Below are 27,074 nucleotides of genomic sequence, written 5' to 3'. Positions count from 1 at the left end.
CACAGATGCTGAACCCTGGGGGGCCATCCTTTAAAAGGAGAATGATCGAGGGGCAGCAGCACATTTGTGAGGTGCTGGAACAGGTGCCACGCGCACTCTCCACAATCGCGCAGAGGATGGAGGAGTCCAACTCCTGCATGAGTGAAATGGTGACACAGGTACAGGAGGGGATCTCTGAGATAGTGTCACAGGGACGTGAGGGCATCTCTGAGATAGTGTTGTGGGTAAGTGCGGGAATGTCTGCGATGGAGGGAAGGCCAGCCTCCATCGAGCTTCAGGCACGGCTCACCAATGAGTCCATTCAGGCCCTGACAACGGCCCTTCGGACTCAGGGTGAACAACATTCTGCCACCTTAAACAGGGAAGCGGATACTCTGGCACTGGCCTTACAAGGCTTCACACATGTCCTCCAAACTGTTGTCCAGCAGAGTGATGTGGGATGATGGCAAAAGGGGACATGGAAGTGGGGACGCCACTCAAAGCGCTCCCACATCTCACCCGTTGCCCCCCTCTCAACCAGTACCTGCAATGCTGCCTCCTCTCCAGGTGGCTGAGTCTGCCCCTGCACAGGTGCAGGTGGAGCAGTCTTTGGAGGGACCCTCACGGGCACCGAAACCCAGAGGGCGTAGGCCCAAAGCATCTAATCCATCAGGGCATGAACAAGAGCAACCTGTCACTACCTCTGCTGCAGCCACAGGGGAAGCACCACGTAGGAGTAGTCGGATCACGAAGGGGATGCACTTCCATGAAGATTGGTCATGTGTTTTATTTATGTTTGCTTTTTGGTAAACTCACATTAAATATTATTATTGTCACCACTACTGCCACGTCTTGGACATTCTTGACTGGCTTGTGTAATAAGTCCCTTTCATGAGGTTCACCATGAACGCCCACACTTGATGCCACCCATTGGGTCACTCTACAGTGGGTGTATGTGTAGTTGCACGACTATTTTGTGCAGGGGGTGGGAGAGGGGGCTGGTGTGGCCACTCCTCTGTCCAGGTGGTGAGGACTGGACTCTTCACACTGTCTGATGTTAGGAGAACGTTCACATATCAGTGACTCCCTGGCCTCACGAGCAGCCAGGTGAGCCGCTGTTCTGCCCATGGGTTGCTCCTCCTCCTCTACCTCCTCCTCCTCCTCCTCCTCCTCTACCTCCTCCTCCTCCTCAATATGGGTGGCAGATGTGGATGGGGCCTCCTCCAGCGGCACCCCTCTCCGTTGTGCCATGTTGTTCAGGGCACAACACACGTATATAATGCGTCCCACTCTGTCTGGTGCATATTGAAGCGCTCCCCCAGAACGATCAAGGCACCTGAAGTGCATCTTGAGCAGCCCTATAACATGCTCAATTGTAGACCTGGTAGCGATGTGGCTGTCATTATATCGATGCTGTTGCTCGGTGGTGGGGTCCCTCAGAGGTGTCATGAGCCACGTGTGCAGGGGGTAACCCTTGTCCCCGAGGAGCCAGCCCTTGCAGGTGTTGGGTGGGTGGAAGAGGGGTGGGATGTTGGACTCCAGGAGGATGATGGAATTGTGGCAGCTGCCAGGGAATCTGGCCCACACGTGAAGGAATCTCTTGCGGTGGTCACAAACGAGCTGAGTGTTGATGGAGTGATAGCCCTTCCTGTTGATGAACAGTCCTGGCTCGTGTGGAGGTGCTCGTATTGCTATATGGGTGCAATCGATTACACCCTGCACCTGTGGGAAGCCAGCCACAGCGTGGAATCCCACTGCCCTCTCCGTCTGGCTGAGGTCGTCCATGGGGAAGTTGACGTAGTGTGAGGCCCTGCGAAACAAGCTGTCGGTGACCTGCCTTATGCACTTGTGTGCAGATGACTGAGAGATCCCGACTATGTCCCCAGTGGCACCCTGGAATGATCCGGAGGTGAAGAAGTTGAGGGCAGTGGTGACTTTGACAGCGACAGGTAAGGAGATGCTGCTCGGACCCAGCCGGGAGCAGCTCGGCACGAAGGAGGCTGCAGATGTCTGCGACTACCTGGCAACTGACTCTGAGCCTCTGTATGCACAGCTCCTCAGAGAGGTCCAGGAAGCTGAGCCTCGGTCTGTAGACCCTGTAGCGATGGTGAGAATGCCTACGTGGTGCCCCCTCTAATGAAAATGCCTACGTGGTAAGCTTTCAGTCGAATAGTGAAGCTTTCGGTCGAATAGTGAAATACTACCATAGCAAAGTAACAGGGCAGTTAGTTAAAAAAGGGTTAATTAGAAGCCTGTTTGCTCATACAATTAACAAAGGGCCTTTCTCTAGGCCACCTGTCTGTGGGATGCTAAAGCCTGCTTTGTGTTTATCAGGGAGTAAACCCTGATCAGGTGTAGGAGTCCGGGGTCAGGAATAGTACTCTCTGCTAGACAAAGCTGAGAAACATACCAAGCTAAGATAAGATGCTGTATTGAAACATCGGAATACGCATGTACTTGTATCACCCGTGAGTGCTCGGTCATTCTGTCACTCAGCATGGTATGCGCAGGCTTCGCTTATGATTGGTTTTAACCCCTTGTTAATCATGTCACTCCCTTCTCTGAAAGGGTATAACTGTCTGAACTCTTGTATGTAATTTGGCTTTGTTCTGAGTAGTGATCAAACTCTGTGAAGAGTTGAAATCGATATTGCAGAATAAGTCTGCTGCAGCTAAATAAAATTGTGTTGAACTTTAAAGGTGTATTCGACTCAGTGTTTGCTGAACCAGACTGAGGGTAAAAGAATCCAGTTCATCAATGGTAGTGCCTCCTGCGATGCTGCTCTCTCTGTTGTTACCCTCCGTGCTCTTGTGCAGGTGCCTGTGGCTCAGCACTGTGTTGTGGAGCTCCACGAGGCAGAGGTGGACGCCATGCCTGGCGAGGATGGTGATGTTGCTCATCCTCTGATGTAGGGGTGAATGCAGCCATGGCGCCCCCCATCCTGACAGTGTGAGTTTGAGGGGGTCCGCAAAGTAGGTAAATGTGTTTGCACAGCAGAGTTTTGGGTGGAAAGTAAGAATTTTGAGTGAAAACACAAAGGTGTTGCAGCCAAATCTTTGTCTGAAGTGACAGAGTGCCCTGCTGCAATAAATGAGGTTTTCCCCCACCTGTCAAATAATCCTTTACATCTCCCACTGGCTGCTGGCTCCAACAGGGAGTGTTTCCCACAGCACGGGAAACACGCTGAGGATCCTTCAAAATCGCTGCTCTGCCAAAATCTCCACTCAATGAGGTCTCTCAAGTACTTCAACTATCTGTCAAACGATGGAAATGATCATCGCACCGGCTTTAATTGCCGGTGGGAGTCCCGCATTCGGGAGCTGCGCGCACTCGGACACGTCACTGGGAAACCCGGAAGTCTGCGGGTTGGAGCTGGGCTCCGAACTCGCTCCGGATTTTTGAGATTTTTGGAGCCCCCCGGCCCCCAACACATCCACTCCGCCATCAGAAAATCAGCCCCTAAGTGATAGTCACCATTTTGGGTCTTAACACTTAACTAAATGCACAGCCTTAACCCCAACCATCTGAACGTGTCTTAGAGTGCCTGGAGGACCCCCCATCAGTGCTATTTAAAGGGACCATGCAGGATTTTCAGGTTAGTGGCTGGATTATTACTGGATTATGGAACATTTGTAACTGTTTTTGGAGGTCTCCTACAATTGAATACTCATTGGATTATTACTCACAGTTACTGTGGGGTTTTTACTCAATTACTGGGGGATTATTTCTCACAGTCACTGGAGATTATTACTCACTTACTGTGGGGATTTTTACTCAGTTACAGGTCGATTATTTCTCACAATTACTGGGTATTATTACTCACATTTACCGTGGGGATTTTTACTCAGTTACTGGGGGATTATTACTCGCAGTTACTGTGGAGATTTTTTACTCATAGTTACTGTGGGATTATTGCTCACAATTGCTGTGGGGATTTTTACTCAGTTACTGTGGGATTATTACTCACAGACACTGGCGATTTTTACTTATAGTTACTGTGCGATTATTACTTACAGTTATTGGGGATTATTACTTACAGTTACTGTGGGGGTTTTACTCAGTTACTGGGGGATTATTACTTAGTTACTGTGGAGATTTTCACTCAGTTACTGTGGGGTTTATTACTCAAAGTTACTGTGGAGATTTTTACTCAGTTACTGGGAGATTTTTACTCAGTTACTGGGGGATTATTACTCACAGTTACTGGGAGATTATTACTCACAGTTACTGTGGAGATTTTTACTCAGTTACTAGGGGATTATTACTCACATTTACTGTGGGGACTATTACTCACAGTTACTGTTGGGATTTTTACTCAGTTACTGGGGGATTATTACTCACAGTTACTGTTGGGATTTTTCCTCAGTTACTGGGGGGACTATTACTCACAGTTACTGGGGGAGATTTTCACTCAGTTATTGTGGGGTTTATTACTCAAAGTTACTGTGGAGATTTTTACTCAGTTACTGGGGGATTATTACTCACAGTTACTGTGGAGATTTTTACTCAGTTACTGGGGGAATATTACTCACATTTACTGTGGGGACTATTACTCACAGTTGCTGTTGGGATTTTTACTCAGTTACTGGGGGATTATTACTCACAGTTACTGTGGAGATTTTTACTCAGTTACTGGGGGATTATTACTCACATTTTCTGTGGGGACTATTACTCACAGTTACTGTTGGGGTTATTTACTCAGTTACTGGGGGATTATTACTCACACTTACTGTTGGGATTTTTACTCAGTTACTGGGGATTATTAATCACAGTTACTGTGGGGACTATTACTCACAGTTACTGGGGGATTATTATTCAGTCACTGTGGGGACTATTACTCAGTTACTGGGGGATTATTACTCACAGTTACTGTGGGGACTATTACTCACAGTTACTGTTGGGATATTTACTCAGTTACTGGGGGAGTATTACTCACAGTTACTGTTGGGGTTATTTACTCAGTTACTGGGGGATTATTACTCACAGTTACTGTGGGGACTATTACTCACAGTTACTGTGGGGACGATTACTCACAGTTACTGGGGGATTATTACTCACAGTTACTGTGGGGACGATTACTCACAGTTACTGGGGGATTATTACTCACAGTTACTGTGGGGACTATTACTCACAGTTACTGGGGGATTATTACTCACAGTTACTGTGGGGAATATTACTCACAGTTACTGTGGGGAATATTACTCACAGTTACTGGGGGATTATTACTCACAGTTACTGGGGATTATTACTCACAGTTACTGTGGGGACTATTACTCACAGTTAATGGGGGATTATTACTCACAGTTACTGGGGGATTATTACTCACAGTTACTGTGGGGGTGACTGAACTTCGGGGCGGGTTCAGGAGAAGCGTCATTATGACACAGTCCACTGTGGGCACGCTGTTCCCGGCTCAGAAGGCGATCGGAACCGTGATGACGTCCATGTTGTCGTCAACCCTGCGTCACGCCGTTGAGCAGTGCGTGTGACGCGGGCCGGCGGCGACTGCTCCGTGTTCGGTGGATGGAGGCCGGGGTGAGTGTTACTGGAGCCGGCGGCCTCGGGCCTCCCACATGGTGCGCCGTCTGTTGCTGTTAGAGGCGGGGAGGCAGTGGGACTGGGTCCGGGCCTTCCCGTGCAGAGGCCTCGATCCGGCACCGGGCACTAACTGTGGGTAAGGGTGCGTCCGAGGACTTAGGCCAGGCGGCCCCACCAAACAAGGGCTGACCCGGGGCCCGGCTCAGTCACGGTGTTCACCATTGGTGTGAGAGATTGGGACAGTAAAGGGTGTTCACCATTAGTGTGAGAGATTGGGACAGTAAAGGGTGTTCACCATTAGTGTGAGAGATTGGGACAGTAAAGGGTGTTCACCATTCGTGTGAGAGATTGGGACAGTAAAGGGTGTTCACCATTAGTGTGAGAGATTGGGACAGTAAAGGGTGTTCACCATTAGTGTGAGAGATTGGGACAGTAAAGGGTGTTCACCATTGGTGTGAGAGATTGGGACAGTAAAGGGTGTTCACCATTAGTGTGAGAGATTGGGACAGTAAAGGGTGTTCACCATTAGTGTGAGAGATTGGGACAGTAAAGGGTGTTCACCATTAGTGTGAGAGATTGGGACAGTAAAGGGTGTTCACCATTAGTGTGAGAGATTGGGACAGTAAAGGGTGTTCACCATTGGTGTGAGAGATTGGGACAGTAAAGGGTGTTCACCATTAGTGTGAGAGATTGGGACAGTAAAGGGTGTTCACCATTAGTGTGAGAGATTGGGACAGTAAAGGGTGTTCACCATTAGTGTGAGAGATTGGGACAGTAAAGGGTGTTCACCATTGGTGTGAGAGATTGGGACAGTAAAGGGTGTTCACCATTAGTGTGAGAGATTGGGACAGTAAAGGGTGTTCACCATTAGTGTGAGAGATTGGGACAGTAAAGGGTGTTCACCATTAGTGTGAGAGATTGGGACAGTAAAGGGTGTTCACCATTGGTGTGAGAGATTGGGACAGTAAAGGGTGTTCACCATTGGTGTGAGAGATTGGGACAGTAAAGGGTGTTCACCATTGGTGTGAGAGATTGGGACAGTAAAGGGTGTTCACCATTAGTGTGAGAGATTGGGACAGTAAAGGGTGTTCACCATTGGTGTGAGAGATTGGGACAGTAAAGGGTGTTCACCATTGGTGTGAGAGATTGGGACAGTAAAGGGTGTTCACCATTAGTGTGAGAGATTGGGACACTCAAGGGTCTTCACCATTAGTGTGAGAGATTGGGACAGTAAAGGGTGTTCACCATTAGTGTGAGAGATTGGGACAGTAAAGGGTGTTCACCATTAGTGTGAGAGATTGGGACAGTAAAGGGTGTTCACCATTAGTGTGAGAGATTGGGACAGTAAAGGGTGTTCACCATTGGTGTGAGAGATTGGGACAGTAAAGGGTGTTCACCATTAGTGTGAGATTGGGACAGTAAAGGGTGTTCACCATTAGTGTGAGAGATTGGGACAGTAAAGGGTGTTCACCATTAGTGTGAGAGATTGGGACAGTAAAGGGTGTTCACCATTAGTGTGAGAGATTGGGACAGTAAAGGGTATTCACCATTAGTGTGAGAGATTGGGACAGTAAAGGGTGTTCACCATTGGTGTGAGAGATTGGGACAGTAAAGGGTGTTCACCATTAGTGTGAGAGATTGGGACAGTAAAGGGTGTTCACCATTGGTGTGAGAGATTGGGACAGTAAAGGGTGTTCACCATTAGTGTGAGAGATTGGGACAGTAAAGGGTGTTCACCATTAGTGTGAGAGATTGGGACAGTAAAGGGTGTTCACCATTAGTGTGAGAGATTGGGACAGTAAAGGGTGTTCACCATTAGTGTGAGAGATTGGGACAGTAAAGGGTGTTCACCATTAGTGTGAGAGATTGGGACAGTAAAGGGTGTTCACCATTAGTGTGAGAGATTGGGACAGTAAAGGGTGTTCACCATTAGTGTGAGAGATTGGGACAGTAAAGGGTGTTCACCATTAGTGTGAGAGATTGGGACAGTAAAGGGTGTTCACCATTAGTGTGAGAGATTGGGACAGTAAAGGGTGTTCACCATTAGTGTGAGAGATTGGGACAGTAAAGGGTGTTCACCATTAGTGTGAGAGATTGGGACAGTAAAGGGTGTTCACCATTAGTGTGAGAGATTGGGACAGTAAAGGGTGTTCACCATTAGTGTGAGAGATTGGGACAGTAAAGGGTGTTCACCATTAGTGTGAGAGATTGGGACAGTAAAGGGTGTTCACCATTAGTGTGAGAGATTGGGACAGTAAAGGGTGTTCACCATTAGTGTGAGAGATTGGGACAGTAAAGGGTGTTCACCATTAGTGTGAGAGATTGGGACAGTAAAGGGTGTTCACCATTAGTGTGAGAGATTGGGACAGTAAAGGGTGTTCACCATTAGTGTGAGAGATTGGGACAGTAAAGGGTGTTCACCATTAGTGTGAGAGATTGGGACAGTAAAGGGTATTCACCATTAGTGTGAGAGATTGGGACAGTAAAGGGTGTTCACCATTAGTGTGAGAGATTGGGACAGTAAAGGGTGTTCACCATTAGTGTGAGAGATTGGGACAGTAAAGGGTGTTCACCATTAGTGTGAGAGATTGGGACAGTAAAGGGTGTTCACCATTAGTGTGAGAGATTGGGACAGTAAAGGATGTTCACCATTAGTGTGAGAGATTGGGACAGTAAAGGGTGTTCACCATTAGTGTGAGAGATTGGGACAGTAAAGGGTGTTCACCATTAGTGTGAGAGATTGGGACAGTAAAGGGTGTTCACCATTAGTGTGAGAGATTGGGACAGTAAAGGGTGTTCACCATTAGTGTGAGAGATTGGGACAGTAAAGGGTATTCACCATTAGTGTGAGAGATTGGGACAGTAAAGGGTGTTCACCATTAGTGTGAGAGATTGGGACACTCAAGGGTGTTCACCATTAGTGTGAGAGATTGGGACAGTAAAGGGTGTTCACCATTAGTGTGAGAGATTGGGACAGTAAAGGGTGTTCACCATTAGTGTGAGAGATTGGGACAGTAAAGGGTATTCACCATTAGTGTGAGAGATTGGGACAGTAAAGGGTGTTCACCATTAGTGTGAGAGATTGGGACAGTAAAGGGTATTCACCATTAGTGTGAGAGATTGGGACAGTAAAGGGTGTTCACCATTAGTGTGAGAGATTGGGACAGTAAAGGGTGTTCACCATTAGTGTGAGAGATTGGGACAGTAAAGGATGTTCACCATTAGTGTGAGAGATTGGGACAGTAAAGGGTGTTCACCATTAGTGTGAGAGATTGGGACAGTAAAGGATGTTCCCCATTAGTGTGAGAGATTGGGACAGTAAAGGGTGTTCACCATTAGTGTGAGAGATTGGGACAGTAAAGGGTGTTCACCATTAGTGTGAGAGATTGGGACAGTAAAGGGTGTTCACCATTAGTGTGAGAGATTGGGACAGTAAAGGGTATTCACCATTAGTGTGAGAGATTGGGACACTCAAGGGTATTCACCATTAGTGTGAGAGATTGGGACAGTAAAGGGTATTCACCATTCGTGTGAGAGATTGGGACAGTAAAGGGTATTCACCATTAGTGTGAGAGATTGGGACAGTAAAGGGTGTTCACCATTAGTGTGAGAGATTGGGACACTCAAGGGTGTTCACCATTAGTGTGAGAGATTGGGACACTCAAGGGTATTCACCATTAGTGTGAGAGATTGGGACAGTAAAGGGTGTTCACCATTAGTGTGAGAGATTAGGACAGTAAAGGGTGTTCACCATTAGTGTGAGAGATTGGGACAGTAAAGGGTGTTCACCATTAGTGTGAGAGATTGGGACACAAGGGTATTCACCATTAGTGTGAGAGATTGGGACAGTAAAGGGTATTCACCATTAGTGTGAGAGATTGGGGCAGTAAAGGGTGTTCACCATTAGTGTGAGAGATTGGGACAGTAAAGGGTATTCACCATTAGTGTGAGAGATTGGGACAGTAAAGGGTGTTCACCATTAGTGTGAGAGATTGGGACACTAAAGGGTGTTCACCATTAGTGTGAGAGATTGGGACAGTAAAGGGTATTCACCATTAGTGTGAGAGATTGGGACAGTAAAGGGTATTCACCATTAGTGTGAGAGATTGGGACAGTAAAGGGTGTTCACCATTAGTGTGAGAGATTGGGACAGTAAAGGGTATTCACCATTAGTGTGAGAGATTGGGACACTAAAGGGTGTTCACCATTAGTGAGAGAGATTGGGACAGTAAAGGGTGTTCACCATTAGTGTGAGAGATTGGGACACTAAAGGGTATTCACCATTAGTGTGAGAGATTGGGACAGTAAAGGGTATTCACCATTAGTGTGAGAGATTGGGACAGTAAAGGGTGTTCACCATTAGTGTGAGGGATTGGGACAGTAAAGGGTGTTCACCATTAGTGTGAGAGATTGGGACAGTAAAGGGTATTCACCATTAGTGTGAGAGATTGGGACAGTAAAGGGTATTCACCATTAGTGTGAGAGATTGGGACAGTAAAGGGTGTTCACCATTAGTGTGAGAGATTGGGACACAAGGGTGTTCACCATTCGTGTGAGAGATTGGGACAGTAAAGGGTATTCACCATTAGTGTGAGAGATTGGGACAGTAAAGGGTGTTCACCATTAGTGTGAGAGATTGGGACACTAAAGGGTGTTCACCATTAGTGTGAGAGATTGGGACAGTAAAGGGTGTTCACCATTAGTGTGAGAGATTGGGACAGTAAAGGGTATTCACCATTAGTGTGAGAGATTGGGACACTAAAGGGTGTTCACCATTAGTGTGAGAGATTGGGACACTAAAGGGTGTTCACCATTAGTGTGAGAGATTGGGACAGTAAAGGGTGTTCACCATTAGTGTGAGAGATTGGGACAGTAAAGGGTGTTCACCATTAGTGTGAGAGATTGGGACAGTAAAGGGTGTTCACCATTAGTGTGAGAGATTGGGACAGTAAAGGGTGTTCACCATTAGTGTGAGAGATTGGGACAGTAAAGGGTGTTCACCATTAGTGTGAGAGATTGGGACAGTAAAGGGTGTTCACCATTGGTGTGAGAGATTGGGACAATAAAGGGTGTTCACCATTGGTGTGAGAGATTGGGACAGTAAAGGGTGTTCACCATTAGTGTGAGAGATTGGGACAGTAAAGGGTGTTCACCATTAGTGTGAGAGATTGGGACACAAGGGTGTTCACCATTAGTGTGAGAGATTGGGACAGTAAAGGGTGTTCACCATTAGTGTGAGAGATTGGGACACTAAAGGGTGTTCACCATTAGTGTGAGAGATTGGGACAGTAAAGGGTGTTCACCATTGGTGTGAGAGATTGGGACAATAAAGGGTGTTCACCATTGGTGTGAGAGATTGGGACAATAAAGGGTGTTCACCATTGGTGTGAGAGATTGGGACAGTAAAGGGTGTTCACCATTAGTGTGAGAGATTGGGACAGTAAAGGGTGTTCACCATTAGAGTGAGAGATTGAGACAGTAAAGGGTATTCACCATTAGTGTGAGAGATTGGGACACTAAAGGGTATTCACCATTGGTGTGAGAGATTGGGACAGTAAAGGGTATTCACCATAAGTGTGAGAGATTGGGACAGTAAAGGGTATTCACCATTAGTGTGAGAGATTGGGACAGTAAAGGGTGTTCACCACTCGTGAGAGAGATTGGGACAGTAAAGGGTAATCACCATTCGTGTGAGAGATTGGGACACTAAAGGGTATTCACCATTAGCGTGAGAGATTGGAACAGTAAAGGGTGTTCACCACGAAAGTGAGATTGGGACAGTAAAGGGTATTCACCATTGGTGTGAGAGATTGGGACAGTAAAGGGTATTCACCATTAGTGTGAGATTGGGACACTAAAGGATATTCACCATTAGTGAGAGAGATTGGGACACTAAAGGGTATTCACCATTCGTGTGAGAGATTGGGACAATAAAGGGTATTCACCATTAGTGTGAGCGATTGGGACAGTAAAGGGTATTCACCATTAGTGTGAGAGATTGGGACACTAAAGGGTATTCACCATTAGCGTGAGAGATTGGAACAGTAAAGGGTATTCACCACTAAAGTGAGAGATTGGGACACTAAAGGGTATTCACCATTAGAGTGAGAGATTGGGACAGTAAAGGACGTTCACCACTGGAGTGAGAGATTGGGACAGTAAAGGGTATTCACCACTAGTGTGAGAGATTGGGACAGTAAAGGGTATTCACCATTAGAGTGAGAGATTGGGACAGTAAAGGGTATTCACCACTGGAGTGAGAGATTGGGACAGTAAAGGGTGTTCACCACCAGTGAGAGAGATTGGGACAGTAAAGGGTATTCACCATTAGTGTGAGAGATTGGGACACTAAAGGGTATTCAACATTAGTGTGAGAGATTGGGACAGTAAAGGGTATTCACCATTAGTGTGAGAGATTGGGACAGTAAAGGGTATTCACCATTAGTGTGAGAGATTGGAACAGTAAAGGGTGTTCACCACTAAAGTGGGAGATTGGGACACTGAAGGGTATTCACCATTCGTGAGAGAGATTGGGACGCTGAAGGGTATTCACCATTAGTGAGAGAGATTGGGACAGTAAAGGGTATTCACCATTAGTGTGAGAGATTGGGACAGTAAAGGGTATTCACCATTTGTGTGAGAGATTGGGACAGTAAAGAGTATTAACCATTAGTGAGTGAGATTGGGACACTAAAGGGTATTCACCATTTGAGTGAGAGATTGGGACAGTAAAGAGTATTAACCATTAGTGAGAGAGATTGGGACAGTAAAGGGTATTCACCATTTGAGTGAGAGATTGGGACAGTGAAGAGTATTAACCATTCGTGAGAGAGATTGGGACAGTAAAGGGTATTCACCATTCGTGAGAGAGATTGGGACAATAAAGGGTATTCACCATTCGTGAGTGTCTTACCCAGTGTGATTCTCACTGGCACTAGGTTAACGACAATAACAGTGGGGACACTGGGATTTCAGCAAAATGGTATCCGGGTGATGGTTCGGACTGTGCAGGGGTTATGGAGCCCGTGCTGAGGCTGTGACAGTAACATGGTGACCCTCGGAGTCGCTGGGGCTGAGTACCTGTTGACGCTCACCATTCGAATTGGGTGAATCTTGGCTGATTGGGTGTGGACTGCTGGTCGTTATCAAAACAGTACCCCAGTGAGAGTCTGCACCTTGTGGAGAGGAAGGAAATGAGAAATAAATCCTCATCGGATTGACTCCGACTGTGACCTTTACAGTGCTTTCAATTCTCAGCCCCCCTCCTACTTTGTGATGGGGTGTGGTTTCTATGGGCCAGCCACCCCTGTCACAAGGATATCTCCAGATCCGTGCACTTTTATTTTTGCTAATAATCTCGTGTGTGGAACCTTATCACATGCCTTCCGAAAGTCCACATAGGCAACTTCCCTGTCCACCATGATAGTGAACTCCTCAAAAAACTCAACTAGATTCGTCAGACATGAAACACTCAGCAGGTCAGGCAGCATCTGTGGAGAGAGCAACAGAGTTAATGTCGTCCCCCCCCATCATGTCTGTTATTTTCTTACTGGCCATTATAATCTTGCCTCCATTTGCCTTTAATGGGCCCACATTCCCCCTTACTGCGCTCTCTGTCTTGGCAGTAATCATTCTGTTCAGTTAGTGAAGTCGCTCATTTGTACCTCACTGAATAACGTGCACTTTGACACCAGCAATTTCAGGACAGTTATATGTACTAGGAAATGGTAATGGCTGATGGGTGTCTTATGGAAGGACAAATACAGTTAGACTCTAATCTTCACCTTGTACCTTTAACTCCTAGAATAACTGAACTTGACATAAGATTAAGGGTGAGACCCTCGATTCCTGAACATGGCTCAGTTTGGAGGACAGAAGAATCCCCCATGGACCACCCAGTTCTCCGCTGCTGTTACACAGCCAGGTCAGTGTATCTCAGTAGTGTTGTTTATTGTGCATGTATCTCTACAAAGCATGGTAGTATATGTTCAGTCTCAACAAGTGTTCATTTTGTTGATAGCTGAACACCAGGTCACCATCAGAATTTGTAAAAATTTACATTGAGTTCTTGCTCAGGAATTCAAACTGCTAACAGTTTTCAATTTTATTTTAATTTATTTCCACAATGTTTGAGTCAATGCTTTCAATACTTTTTTTGTGAATTAGGGTGAGGCATGTTATTGTTGGTGAAACAGAACGCTTTGCATTTCAGGCTCCCAGTGTCAGCATCAAACACTCCAAAGATCAGGTACAACACAGGTCAGGTACAGAGTAAAGCTCCCGCTACACTGTCCCATCAAACACTCCCAGGGCAGCTACAGCACAGGCCAGATACAGAGTAAAGCTCCCTCTACACTGTCCCATCAAACGCTCCCAGGGCAGGTACAGTACGGATTAGATACAGAGTAAAGCTCCCTCTACACTGTCCCATCAAACACTCCCAGGGCAGGTACAGCACGGGTTAGATACAGAGTAAAGCTCCCTCTACACTGTCCCATCAAACACTCCCAGGGCAGGTACAGGGTTAGATACAGAGTAAAGCTCCCTCTACACTGTCCCATCAAACACTCCCAGGGCAGGTACAGCACGGGTTAGATACAGAGTAAAGCTCCCTCTACACTGTCCCATCAAACACTCCCAGGGCAGGTACAGGGTTAGATACAGAGTAAAGCTCCCTCTACACTGTCCCATCAAACGCTCCCAGGGCAGGTACAGGGTTAGATACAGAGTAAAGCTCCCTCTACACTGTCCCATCAAACACTCCCAGGGCAGGTACAGCACGGGTTAGATACAGAGTAAAGCTCCCTCTACACTGTCCCATCAAACACTGCCATATTAGATCACTGCTGTGAAGTGTGAAAGAAAGAAATCTCTTGTATTTATATACCATCTTGTTACATCAATTCAGTTAATTACTTATGAAGAGTTATTTTTGTTATGTAGGCAAATGTAACAACCAATTTGTTTGTGGGAGCTTGACATGTACAATCAATAAAATGAATGATGAGTTCATCTGTTTTAGTGGTTGTGGGATAAATATTGGCCAGGACACTGGGGAGAATTGCACTGCTCTTCTTCATATCATGCCATGAGATCTTTTACATCCAACTAATTCCTGTTCTCTAATACTGATACAGTATGATCGTAGTATTGTCATCACACACTTAAACCATTGCACAACCCGAACCATTGTTGTGATTTTTCAATGTATTATTTCTGTCAGGTGCCCTTGGTGTTCAGCCCTCGTTGCTCGGGGCCTCTCCAGCAATGTACACCCAACAGACAGCCCTGGCTGCAGCAGGCCTCACCACCCAAACAGCTACAGGCTATCAGCTCACCCAGACAGCGGCTCTACAACAGCAAGCAGCGGCCGCAGCTGTAGCACTGCAACAGGTAAGAATGTCAGAGCGTCCTGCAGTTAGAGACTGTGTTTGAGAAATCCACTGGTGCCCTTCCATTGGCGCAGTGTTTAATATGTGATACAGTCGGCCTATGCCGTGCTTCTCGTCAGGATAATGCAGAAACAATCCAGACAGTAAAATATCAAGTGCCCAGTTTGCCCTGTACCCATCTCGTTTGGGACGGCATTCTAGCATCCTTTTGGTCACAGAGTTTATATTTTTAAACTAGTGACTCTTCTGCATTGTGATCACTGTAGGTCAGAGGATGTACTGGTGTGTGTCCCTTTAAGGCTGGACGGTGTAATTGTTCAAATGAAAGATGTGGCCGGTTGCAGATCAGAAATCTGGCTTTGTTTGACTGAAATAGTTAGGACAAGGACCACTCCAAAGTCTACATTGTAGACATTGTGGCATCAGTATGAGGAGGAGCTGAAACACTCAGCATCTTAAGATTGTTTTGCATCGGTTAGAGAATGGAGTGCAGGAGATAGAAAGCGTAAATTATCCCAAATACATCTTCCATCTTGGTTGCCTGCTACAGCTCTTGCGTCAATGGAAGTGAGAGCTGGGAGACTGGGGGCCGATTCAATCATGGGAAGAATGAGCCTAGGACATATGGGAGAATAATTTGGTGATGATTAAAAGTGACCCAGAAGCGTTACAGCACGCAATATCACACACTTCCTGTATCAGGAGGTGGTCACCCCGCAGCTTAAGAGAGTTCAGGCAGAGGGGGACTGGGTGACTGCCAGACAGAGGAAGAGGACCAGGCAGGAAGTGCAGGAATCCCCTGAGTGCATCTCACTCTCTAACCAATGTTCAGTTCTGAGTACTGGTGAGGGAGAGGATTCCTCTGCGGAGTGCAGCCGGAGCCAAGTCCACAGCACCATGGGTGGCTCAGCTGTACAGGGCGGGAGGAGAAAGGTCAGGAGAGCAATAGTGAGAGGGGATTCTATAGTTAGGGGAGCAGACAGGCGTTTCTGCGGCCAAGTCGTGATTCCAGGATGGTATGTTGCCTCCCTGGTGCCAGGGTCAAGGATGCCACTGAGCGGCTGCAGAACATTCTGGGGAGAGGGAGAGGGTGAACAGCCAGAGGTCGTGGTCCATATCGGTACCAGTGACATAGGTAGGAAGAGGGATGAGGTCCTGCAGGCAGATTTTAAGGAGTTAGGAAAGAGATTAGGAAGCAGGACCTCAAAGATAGTAATCTCCGGATTACTCCCGGTGCCACGTGCCAGCGAGTATAGAAATAGGAGGATGGAGCAGATGAATGCGTGGCTGGAGAGATGGTGCAGGAGGGAGGGCTTTAGATTCCTGGGGCATTGGGACCTGTTCTGGGGGAGGTGGGACCTGTACAGGCCGGATGGGTTGCACCTCAACGGAGCTGGGACCAATGTCCTCGCGGGGAGGTTCACTAGTGCTGTTGGGGGGTGGGTTTAAACTAATTTAGCAGGGGGTGGGCACCAGGATGTAGCATTGGAAAAGAGAAACAAGGTGCACAAAGGATCGGGAGAGAAAGATAGCATTAGTACGGTATTAGGTGGGATCAGACTGAGAGAGTACAAGGAAGTCTAAGACTGGTTCACAGTGCATGTGTGTAAACACACGAAGTGTGGTAAGCAAGGTCAGTGAGCTGCAGGCGCAAATAGACACATGGGAATATGATGTCGTGGTGATAACGGAGACCTGGCTCAAAAAAGGGCAGGATTGGGTGCTAAATATTCCTGGATACAAGGTGTTCAGGAAAGATAGGGAAGGAAAGAAAGGAGGGGGGTGGCAGTATTGATTAAAGAGAATATTGCAGTGCTGGAGAGAGAGGATGTCCTGGAGGGGTCAAGGACAGAATCTATTTGGTTAGAGTTTAGAAAGAAAAGAGGTGCCATTACACTACTGGGTGTATTCTATAGGCCACCAACTAGTGGGAAGGATATAGAGGAGCAAATTTGTAGGGAAATTACAGAGAGGTGCAAAAGCCATAGAGTAGTGATATCCTAATATAGACTGGGATAACAATAATATATAAGGGGCACAGAGCGGGGAGGAATTTTTGAAATGTCTTCAGGATAACTTTCTTGACCAGTACGTTTCCGGCCCAACAAGGAAGGAGCATTGCTGGACTTGGCCCGCCTCATTCCCTAGAACCAAGTGGAGCAAGTGTCAGTGAGGGAGCATTTAGGGAGCAGCAATCAAGGCTGAGTTCGACAAATTTTTGATCAGCAAGGAAGTCAAAGGATATGGAGAAAAGGCGGGAAAGTGGAGTTGAGGTAAAAATCAGATCAACCATGATCTCATTACGTGACGGAGCAGGCTCAAAGGGTCAAATGGCCTCCTCCTGCTCCTATCTCTTATGGCCTTATGATCTTAGTATCATAAGGTTTAGAATAGTTAGGACATGGGCCACTCCAAAGTAAAAATATTCAATTGGAGGAGGGCCAATCTCAATGGCATGAGAACAGATCTGGCCCGGGTAAATTGGAATCAAAGATTGGCAGACAAAACTGTAGTTGAAGAATGGGCGGCCTTTGAGTGGAGCTGGTTCAGGTACAGTCTAGGTACATTCCCATGAGGCAGAAAGGGAGGGCAACTAAAGCCTGAGCTCCCTGGATGACAAAAGAGATAAGAGAGTAAGATGAAACGGAAAAAAGGAGTGTGCGACAGATGTCAGGTTGATTACACAAGTGAGAACCAGGCAGAATATAGAAAGTTCAGAGGGGAAGTGAAAAAGGAAATGAAGGACAAAGAGAGAGTATGAGAATAAACTGGCGGCCAACATAAAAGGGAATCCAAAAGTACATGTATGTAATCAGTAAATAGGGAGTAAGAGGGGGGGGTGGGGCCGATTAGGGACCATAAAGGAGATCTACTCATGGAGGCAGTGGGGATGGCGGAGGTACTACTTCACCAAGGAAGAAGATGCTGCCAGAGTCGCAGAAAAGGAAGATATAGTTGAAATACTGGATGGGCTAAAAATTGATAGAGGTACTGGAAAGGCTAACTGTACTTAAAGCAGATAAGTCACTGGATGGGATGCATCCTAGGTTGCTGAGGGAAGTAAGGGTGGAAATTGCAGAGGTACTGGCCATAATCTTCCAAACATCCGTAGATACGGGAGTGATGCCAGAGGACTGGAGAATTGCAAATGTTACACCCTTGTTCAAAAAAGGGTGTAAGGATAAACCCAGCAACTACAGGCCAACCAGTTTAATCTCAGTGATGGGGAAACTTTTAGAAACGATAATCCGGGACAGAATTAACAGTCACTTGGACGAGTGTGGATTGATTAGGAAAAGCCAACACGGATTTGTTAAAGGCAAATCGTGTTTAACCAACCTGATAGAATTTTTTCATGAAGCAACGGAGAGGGTTGATGCGGTGTATATAGACTTTCAAAAGGCGTTTGATAAAGTGCCACATGGTAGGCTTATCATCAAGATTGTGGCCCATGGAATAAAGAGGGCAGTAGCAACATGGATACAGAATTGGCTAAGGGGCAGAAAAGAGAGTAGTGGTGAACGGTTGTTTTTCGGACTGGAGGGAGGTGTACAGTGGTGTTCCCCAGGGGTCGGTGCTGGGATCACTGCTTTTCTTGATATAAATTAATGACTTGGACTTGGGTGTACAGGGCACAATTTCCAAATTTGCAGATGATACAAAACTTGGAAGTATAGCGAACAGTGAGGAGGATAGTGATAGACTTCAAGAGGATAAAGACAGGCTGGTGGCTGATGAAATTTAATGCAGAAAAGTATGAAGCGATACATTTCGGTAGGAAGAACGAGGAGAGGCAATATAAACTAAAGGGCACAACTCTAAAAGGGGTACAGGAACAGAGAGATCGGGGGGTATATATGCACAAATCGTTGAAGGTGGTAGGACAGGTTGAGAAAGCAGTTAAAAAAGCATACGGGATCCTGGGCTTTATAAATAGAAGCATAGAGTACAAAAGTATGGAAGTCATGATGAACCTTTATAAAACACTGGTTCGGCCACAACTGGAGTATTGTGTCCAGTTCTGGGCACCGCGCTTTAGGAAAGATGTGAAGGCCTTAGAGAGGGTGCAGGAGAGATTTACTAGAATGATTCCAGGGATGAGGGACTTTAGTTATGTGGATAGACTGGAGAAGCTGGGGTTGTTCTCCTTGGAACAGAAACGGTTGCGAGGAGATTTGATCGAGGTGTTCAAAATCATGAAGGGTCTAGACAGAGTAGATAGAGAGAAACTGTTCCCATTGGTGGAAGGGTCAAGCACCAGAGGACATAAATTTAAGATAATTGGCAAAAGAACTAAAGGTGACATGAGGAAAATCTTTTTTACACAGTGAGTGGCTAGGATCTGGAATGCACTGCCTGAGGGGGTGGTGGAGGCAGATTCAATCATGGCCTTCAAAAGTACTTGAAACGAAAAAATGTGCAAGGCTGCGGGGGAGTGGGACTAGCTGGATTGCTCTTGCATAGAGCCGGCATGGACTCGATGGGCCGAACGGCCGCCTTCCATTCTGTAACCTTTCTATGATTAAATAAGACTTGTATAGAGATATTTTACCCACTGAAACTGTGCTCTTCATCTTTTTACAGCAACTTGCTAAAAGAGATGGTCTCGAATAATATTTATAGACTGGTGATGCCAAGCCTGTAGGTTATATTGAAAGTTCACATACAGCCTTCCAACTATGAACATTAGGCAGGGCTGTCACTGGGATCTCAGTGAAGTGTAACGATGGGTTTGTGAATTTTTCACACTGTCACCCTGAACTGTGTGGGGGGGAACCCAGCAGGGCAATTACACACCTGGGTTGTACCTGGAGAGAGCATTTTGAGCTGTATAACACCAGGGTGAGTACTGGTGGGTACAGTCCTGTCACTGGGTAGGGGTAGTGGGGGAGCAATTTGAGGTGGTGAATTCAACAAGAAGTACAAGAGCAAAGTGTATTGGTACCATATACTAAATGAGCCTAGTGACAACACTACCAGGACATGGCCTGTTATTGATTGCATTCCTGACTATAGCCATACAGCTGACCGACTGTGATCCTTAAATGAGAGGCAAATCTTATTGCTGTCATTACCACAATGTGTTTTAATTGGATAAGCCACTTTAAATCTTGAATTTTAATGAAAAGGGTTATATGTAATATCTTCATTTCTGTTCTGTTGTACATTTCTCCTCCACCTCCCAAACAAGGGGTGGTTTCCCACAAGGAGTGAGTGCCGTCTGGCTGTATGTCTCACTCTCATCTGCTTGGAAATGACGTGCCCTACAATGTTGCCGCCTCGATGGCAGGTCTAATATTGGGAGCTCGCTGTGTGAGGAATCTCGGGGCAAAATCTTGGCACCGTGCGAACCAAAGCTGAATCTCAGCCATTTGTGGAGCCCTTAGAAGGGGTGGGGTAGAAACGTACAAACGTGTGATTCTGGTTAAAGGTTTGAAGCAGTTCTTGTGGACAGTTGTGTCCGATGAACCACTTCCAGTAACCATTTTGTCTTCAGTAAATCTGTCCGTCAGAAGTGGTACTACTAGGGGTTTAGTTTCATGTTGTATTGTGGGTGTGTGTAAAGGCAGTAGGGAATGCTGTTGGTTTTCACATTGCTGTCTGTTTGTTTTTCAGCAATATCAGCAGCCTCAACAAACTATTTACAGTGTGCAACAACAGGTTTGTGAGATTCATTCTCTGAACTTTTAGTGTGAGTGGAACAGTTTGCCGATATTGAAATATATCATTTTTGCAAAGGACCATGCTTTGCAATTAATTTTTAATCCTTAACGTTCTGGTGGATAATTTCAATAGTAATAGTTCATATGTATTGACATTTGGTTGTGAATTACAAATGTTTTCAGTTAATAAAAATACATAACAGGTCAGTAATCGTCTGAAAAGACCCCGAGATGTAAGGTGCCCACCCAAAAAAAGAATCTACCTTTCCCTTCAGATGCTGACTGACCTGTACGTTTAGTGTTTGTCCCTTTTTAAGTGATGGTTTTTTGTTGTCTAGATGTTACTGTCCTGTAACCTTTGCTTGGTGTCAGATTCTGCCTCCTGGCTTTATTATAGGCTCAGAGTCCAGCTGGGAAAGTCGTGTGTGTGTCAGAACGTTTATACTTTAGCACTCTCCAGTTGGTATTTTGTTCCTGTTATGGATTGGCTAGTTTGAAGTGAAGCAATTACTTCCTCATCTTGCTTGATTCAGTTAAAGACATTTTGGTGTTGGTGGATATTTTGTTGCTCATTCCAACTAATAATGTTTTGGTATTCCTGCTCGCCAGAGGTCCTTGAAGATGGCTGGCCTGATATGCCTCCTCCTTTACTATGATAAGCCTCACACCCATCTTTATTGAAGCTTGTTTAGTTGTCACTGCACCTTTTCACCTTCTCCTAGAGTCACAGATGGAGGATTCATTGAGGACAACCCCCTCCCACCCCAAATCAGCGATATCTAGGTTCATGGAAGGAGCCTGTACAACCATGCCACTGGCATTATAAAATGCCAAAATATAAAACGCCATACGTTGCTTTTGAGCCTGCCTTTTTGCACTCAAGACAGACGTGGGACTGGTGACGACATCAGTTGCAGTCCTGTGTTACTGACCAGCGAGGGCCATCGTAACTTGGTAGTGGATGTGTGCCCATCACTGCTCCATATTTCTGCCTCACCACTGTTGGGGTGAGACATTTGTTTTTAATTGTCCTTTTCCTCATGTGGACAAATTGTCCTCCAGCTGTGTTATCAGACCCTGTTCCAGTCACGTCAGTCTGCTCTTGCCTGGTCAACCTAAATGGTCAAGTCAGTGGCATCGCCATGTCTCCCGTTTGGACACTTCAGTTTTCTTTCTTGTGTCTAATCTCGATTTATATTAATAAAACACTCCAACCGAGAAGTCCCAGACTCAAAAACGTCACCGCCTTTAATTGACTGGTAAAATCTGACCCCTCCAGATAATGAGGCAGCATCAACCTTCAGCCAGAAGAGAACAGAACTCCCCTCTCAGTTTGCACAGAGTGCCCTATCTGGTTACTAATGTGCTAGGATAAAGCAGACGATTGACTTGTGCTGCCGGCAGCCTGAGAGCGGCACTCCCTTAGGGGGTCACTGGACCGATAGTACATTCAAGATCAGATTAGGTGCCTTTGCTGGAAGCCATCAGGATCTCCAATTCCCTTGGTTAGATATTGTTGATCGCACTTGGTTAGACTCTCTCCCTTCTTCCCTCTTTCTCCCCCCCCCCCCCCAGCCCCCCCCCACAAACTCCAGTGATCACATCCACGCCCATCATGAAAACCTAGTCTGCATACTTTTCTGGCAAACTTTTTTCAAAAAGATTGCCCTGAATTGACATCTGTATCTCTGTTCATTGACCATACGACCAGGATCTGTTCTGGGTAACTAGCGAGAGACTTCAGCTCTCGTAATTCTCTCAAAGAGTAAAGATGTGACTCGTTGTACCTCTGAGCAGTCTCTGGGTAATCTATATTCTGTGCTTAACGCATTGGGGGTGGGGAGGGTACTTTTGGTATTCTCACTTGATGCATATATGACATGTGACTGAGTGAAAAGGCTTTCCTCCAGCGGGGAATGAAGCGGGTGGGATTAATGATGCCTTCATTGGGTGAGTATCCTTCCTCTCTGGTGCCAGGCCTTGGATTATCATTGGGATGGCTTTGGATACTTTCACTTTGTTTAGGGGCGCACGGCAGGAATATTGTCTCTCCCGCTGCTTGTGACAGTAGTGTCCCCCTTGTCATCTAGACATTGGGAGTTATGGGTTTCTCATTCACAGATACAGAGCACCAGATCTCACTGTACCTCGGTGGGAAGTGGAGTTGTATTCACTACTTACTTGTCTTTCTTTTTCTTTAAATTACCAGACAGTTCTGTCATGTTAGTTCACAGGATAATTAGGCTCATGAAAGGCATTTGTGTTCATAGGTCCAGAACTACCTTAAAGCCTGCCCACTGCAGCTTCCGATCGTTTCTTGTCTCATTCCTGGGTTATCACCAGTCCATTCTGTGTATGTGTGTGTGAAGAACTTCCTGATATCAGTCCTAAATTTACATTTACTCCTTGTCCTGATCTCAGTTTAATTTAGTTTTCTAGATTTACCTGTTCCATACCATGTACAATCTTATAGTCTTTATTCCTAGATTGCTTTTTGGAAAAATGGCAGTGTTTCTACCGGATTGTCAGGTAGACACGTGGAGTGACTGTGCCACTTTTACTTCACGCCGTGCCTTCCACACCAGAAGCCAGGCTTTAATGTAGTTAATCCATGTCTGAAGCAGGTGCCAATCAGGATACTTAGGAGTGACACTACCTTTTGGAAATAAAGTCCTTTAGCTGGGTTGTTACTCACTGCCTCGGTGTTGCTCAGAATGGCACATGCTTTGGTTCTGAGTTTTGCCAGTTTTCTCCCCCCTCTCATGCTGAAGGACAGATTTACAGCCGCTGTTCACCCGCCTAAGTGCCCATCACAGCAAGTGCAGCAGGCTGGTGAGAGGGCACCACTACCGAACCTGGCCCTTTACTCTCTCACCGTCCACCCACACACATCTTCCAGCAGGGTCAGTGGGTGATGGTCATGACCAGAAACCCTGGCTGATCTAACTTTCCCTCCTGGCGAAGATTAGCTGGTTTTGAAACTAGGACCTTCTTGTGTGTGTCAATAACACACCATGCAGCCCCTTTGTTCCTGAGCCATCAGGGATCCCTCTCTTTTCTCTCTCCCCCCTCCCCTCCCCCACCCCCCCCCCTCCCCCCCAACCCAGCAAACACTTCAAACAGTTAGGTGTTAGGTGTAACTAAAATAGTGTGAAGCAAAATGATCAAATTTAATGAAGCAAAGTGCTCAGATTAACCATCATGCTGATATATAACCACTGTTATCTGGAAGATTCTAAGTGATGTGTCTGCTTGCTGATATTATGAACCAAGTGAGTATAGTAGGATGTGGAGAAAGACCCGAGAGCTACAGTATCCTTCCCAGTGGAAAAGATATGAACCTTGATCACAAGGGCATGCCTCGTCCCCTCCTCACCCCCATCAATCCATTGAGCTGTCTGATCACTTAAGTAGAGATAAGGTCAATCTGTTCCGATTGATGGCCAATGTCTGAAAATTAATCTTACCCTGAGGACCATCTGGCCAGGCCCGGCCAACATAGCTGGCTTTTGAATGTTTTAGGAGCAGAGCCACTGATATTTTCTCCCCCAAAAAGACTTTGATCTGATGCACTCCCTTACCTGTAAAGGAGATAACTAGGCATTTCGAGCAGTCTTCACTATGATTGGGTAGAATCCTGTTAAGACAAACTAGGCATTCCTTGTACTCTGGGTTTAAGCTTCATGTTTATGTTTATGTTCATGTTGACTGTTCGACAAATCCTGCACCTTCTGGATCTAGAGATGTCTGAATTTGGGCCGTGAGCCCACAGCAGACTTGTGACGTTTAATATCATACAGTTCGGGTGTCTGACTGCCTCTGGTCGCTGAGATCAAAGGCCATCACTACTGCTGTAGTAGAATTGGTTGCTGGTCCTGGAGGAGTGCTGCATTAGCAAAGTCTTCAAAATGATTGACAGCCGTTTGCTGTTAATCATTTTGAGGACTTGAATATTTAAGAAACTGGATGCAAACATTAACTTTCCCCCCTCTTTTCTGCAGCTGCAGCAGCCCCCGCAAGCTTTACTTCCTCAAGTAAGTTTACCTTTTATTTTTATATTGCAGATGAATAAGTGAGTTTTATTTCAGGAGTGCCATTGTTTTGTTGTAGGCATGTTAGTCCAAGACATACCCGTCAAAGTGGTTAGATCTTCTGTCATTTTGCAATAATGCCTATCTGGTTCTTGTAATCCAGTCCCCACCGTTGAAAGTGGGCATGTTCGTGCAAACACGATTTGCTCGTTATACGCGATGGCTGGTATAACGGTGCTATGACAGTACTCTACTAGTGTATATACAGTACCAAAACCAGAAAATTTGCCAACACAATATTTACTGGAAGTCCTTATAACTGAGAAAAAGGTTCCTTCATTAATTATCCTGAAATTGTCCTTGACAAATAAATACAAGCAAGCTACAAGCAATTATTTTAAATAACATTGCATTAAATAAAATTAATTTGGCCAGACTAAATTGATTACATTTCTGTTCGGAACTATAAAAGCTTTGTCATATTTCTTGGAGTATTTCACTCATTACAGCACTAATACAGAGAGTATCATGATGCATGTAAACAACATGAAGGACGTTTAAAGTCAGCTGCCAGAGCTGTCTACTTTTGACTCAAAGCTGTAATTTGTGAAAGAATTGATTTTTGCTTTTCTTGGAGGGTATCAGATTGAATAAAAAATGTTTAGACCAGCAAAAAAAAACAGCAGGTTTTATATCATAATTTTTAAAAAATGCTGTTTGAGATTAAAGCTGAAGCATTCTTGGTTTTTCTTGATCAGCCTATGTGATCGAGAATTCCTAGTGAGTAAGCACTGCTATTTCTGCCTGAAATAAATGGAGCACTTAAGGCACTATAACCAGCAACTTTAAAATTGATGTTAATGCAGATGACAAATGGTTGTGGCCTTTCGCCCAATATAAGCGACTGGCCGATTCAAAGCTGGTTGTTTTTTGTGGAGCGGACTGCACTTGAGTTCTGGCAGTAATGGTGCCCTGGTGACACATACCTGATACTGCAGCATTTCCTCCTCCTCCACAGGTCCCACACACACTGCACACACATTTCCCCAGGTTCTGGATCCATTTTCTGACTAGACATATATTCTAGCGATTTCGCTGCTCTTAATTAAAAACAAATCAATAGTTTTAAGAATGTGCCACTGTAAGCCACATTTATAAATCCTGCAAAAGATGAGTTTCTTTAATGTAGGAGAGGAGGTAGTGTTTCAGTCACCTTGGACTAAATCACTGGGTTATTCTTTATTTCAAGGGAGCAACAATTTTGAATCAAAATGTAGTAATAAGAAATCCTTTCAATGTACTGTCCTTGTTCCTTGCATATTCTGCTTCCTGCTTTGATGTCACTTTTTAATGTACTTGCATGTTTTATATATGGAGCGGGGGAAGATTCCAATTTTCTATCTGGCTAATGTTCCGCAGCACTGACAGCCCTCCGATACCTCACCCAAATGTCCACTTATCATGTGTGAGCCTGGACTGGCTATTGAACCACTTGGGGCTTCGTGGCCAACCCTGATCCTGTCTTCAAACCGATAAATGAACTTTCCGCAGGAGTCCATGGATACCCATCAGGAGAGGGAACGCTGGCTGATTTTATATTTTACCCACTGCTGTGCCCCTACTGCTGCCCTGGCTGAGATCAGCTCTCTCAGCACAGACTGAGAGTCAGACCCCTCTCCTGGCCTGGATAGCTCAGTGCCATGTTATGGAGTGCACCTACCCACTGAGTCCTCGGGCATCTGTACGGATAGGTCTCTTTGCAAAGTGAATGATTGTCGCACATAATATTTTAGACCCATATTCAGTGTGAATTGGTTCACTCAATATGCAAAAAGAATAAGTTACAGTCATTTGATGCCCTTTCTGTTGGTGAATGTTGCTATGTGTTAAACAGTGCACTGGTATGTCAACGTGTACCACAGTGATTTGTCAGTTTTAATGGAGTTGAAGATGTATTTTTTGAACCCCATAATTTTGCAAAACATTTTTGTTGGTTTCCGTGTCTAGTTGGGACACTTCGTTACGTGTACTGTTTCTTGTTTTTTAGCCAGCAGTAGCTCTACCCACAAGTCTCAACGCCCCACAGACAACAGCTCAAATCACCGTCTCTTACCCAACGCCCCGTACTACACAGCAGCAAGCCCAACCCCAGAAGCAGCGAGTCTTCACCGGAGTTGTAACGAAGCTTCACGACACTTTCGGATTTGTGGATGAAGATGTCTTTTTCCAGCTGTGGTTTGTGCCTTGTATTTAACTCGACACAAGACGCCCCTCTAATATCTCGGACCCCAAAGGGTGAAGGGAAGGTGACACTGGTTCAGGACTGTTACTGTATAGGCTGGTTGCGAGCTCCTCCTCCTCGCTCTGCCGAGCACTAAAGGAGCCACGTGCAGAGCTTTGCTGCCTGGCCATTTAAAACTAATGTTAGAAGGGCGTGTGCTCAGTGCTAACACTACACAGATTCCAGTTAA

General features: G+C 45.8%; 1 protein-coding gene across 3 annotated transcripts in view; it reads left to right on the top strand.

Moving 5' to 3' along the window:
• Positions 1-5,411: 5,411 nt before the first annotated feature.
• The window catches only part of ccar1 (cell division cycle and apoptosis regulator 1), a 105,782-nt gene continuing 84,119 nt past the window's right edge, over positions 5,412-27,074 (top strand). Inside the window, exons 1-6 of one of the 3 annotated variants that reach the window (XM_068002655.1) lie at positions 5,412-5,514; positions 13,322-13,441; positions 14,741-14,910; positions 20,526-20,570; positions 24,574-24,606; positions 26,651-26,838. In XM_068002655.1, the coding sequence (XP_067858756.1) occupies positions 13,372-13,441; positions 14,741-14,910; positions 20,526-20,570; positions 24,574-24,606; positions 26,651-26,838 (506 nt within the window). In that variant the 5' untranslated portion in view covers positions 5,412-5,514; positions 13,322-13,371. Of the gene's footprint in view, positions 5,515-5,563; positions 5,654-13,321; positions 13,442-14,740; positions 14,911-20,525; positions 20,571-24,573; positions 24,607-26,650; positions 26,839-27,074 lie in introns of those variants that run through there. The other 2 variants (XM_068002653.1, XM_068002654.1) reach the window with 2 other exon arrangements.

Source organism: Heptranchias perlo, chromosome 21 (assembly GCF_035084215.1).
Source record: "Heptranchias perlo isolate sHepPer1 chromosome 21, sHepPer1.hap1, whole genome shotgun sequence".
NCBI lineage: Eukaryota > Metazoa > Chordata > Chondrichthyes > Hexanchiformes > Hexanchidae > Heptranchias > Heptranchias perlo.
This window is presented reverse-complemented; position numbering and strand designations above follow the sequence as displayed.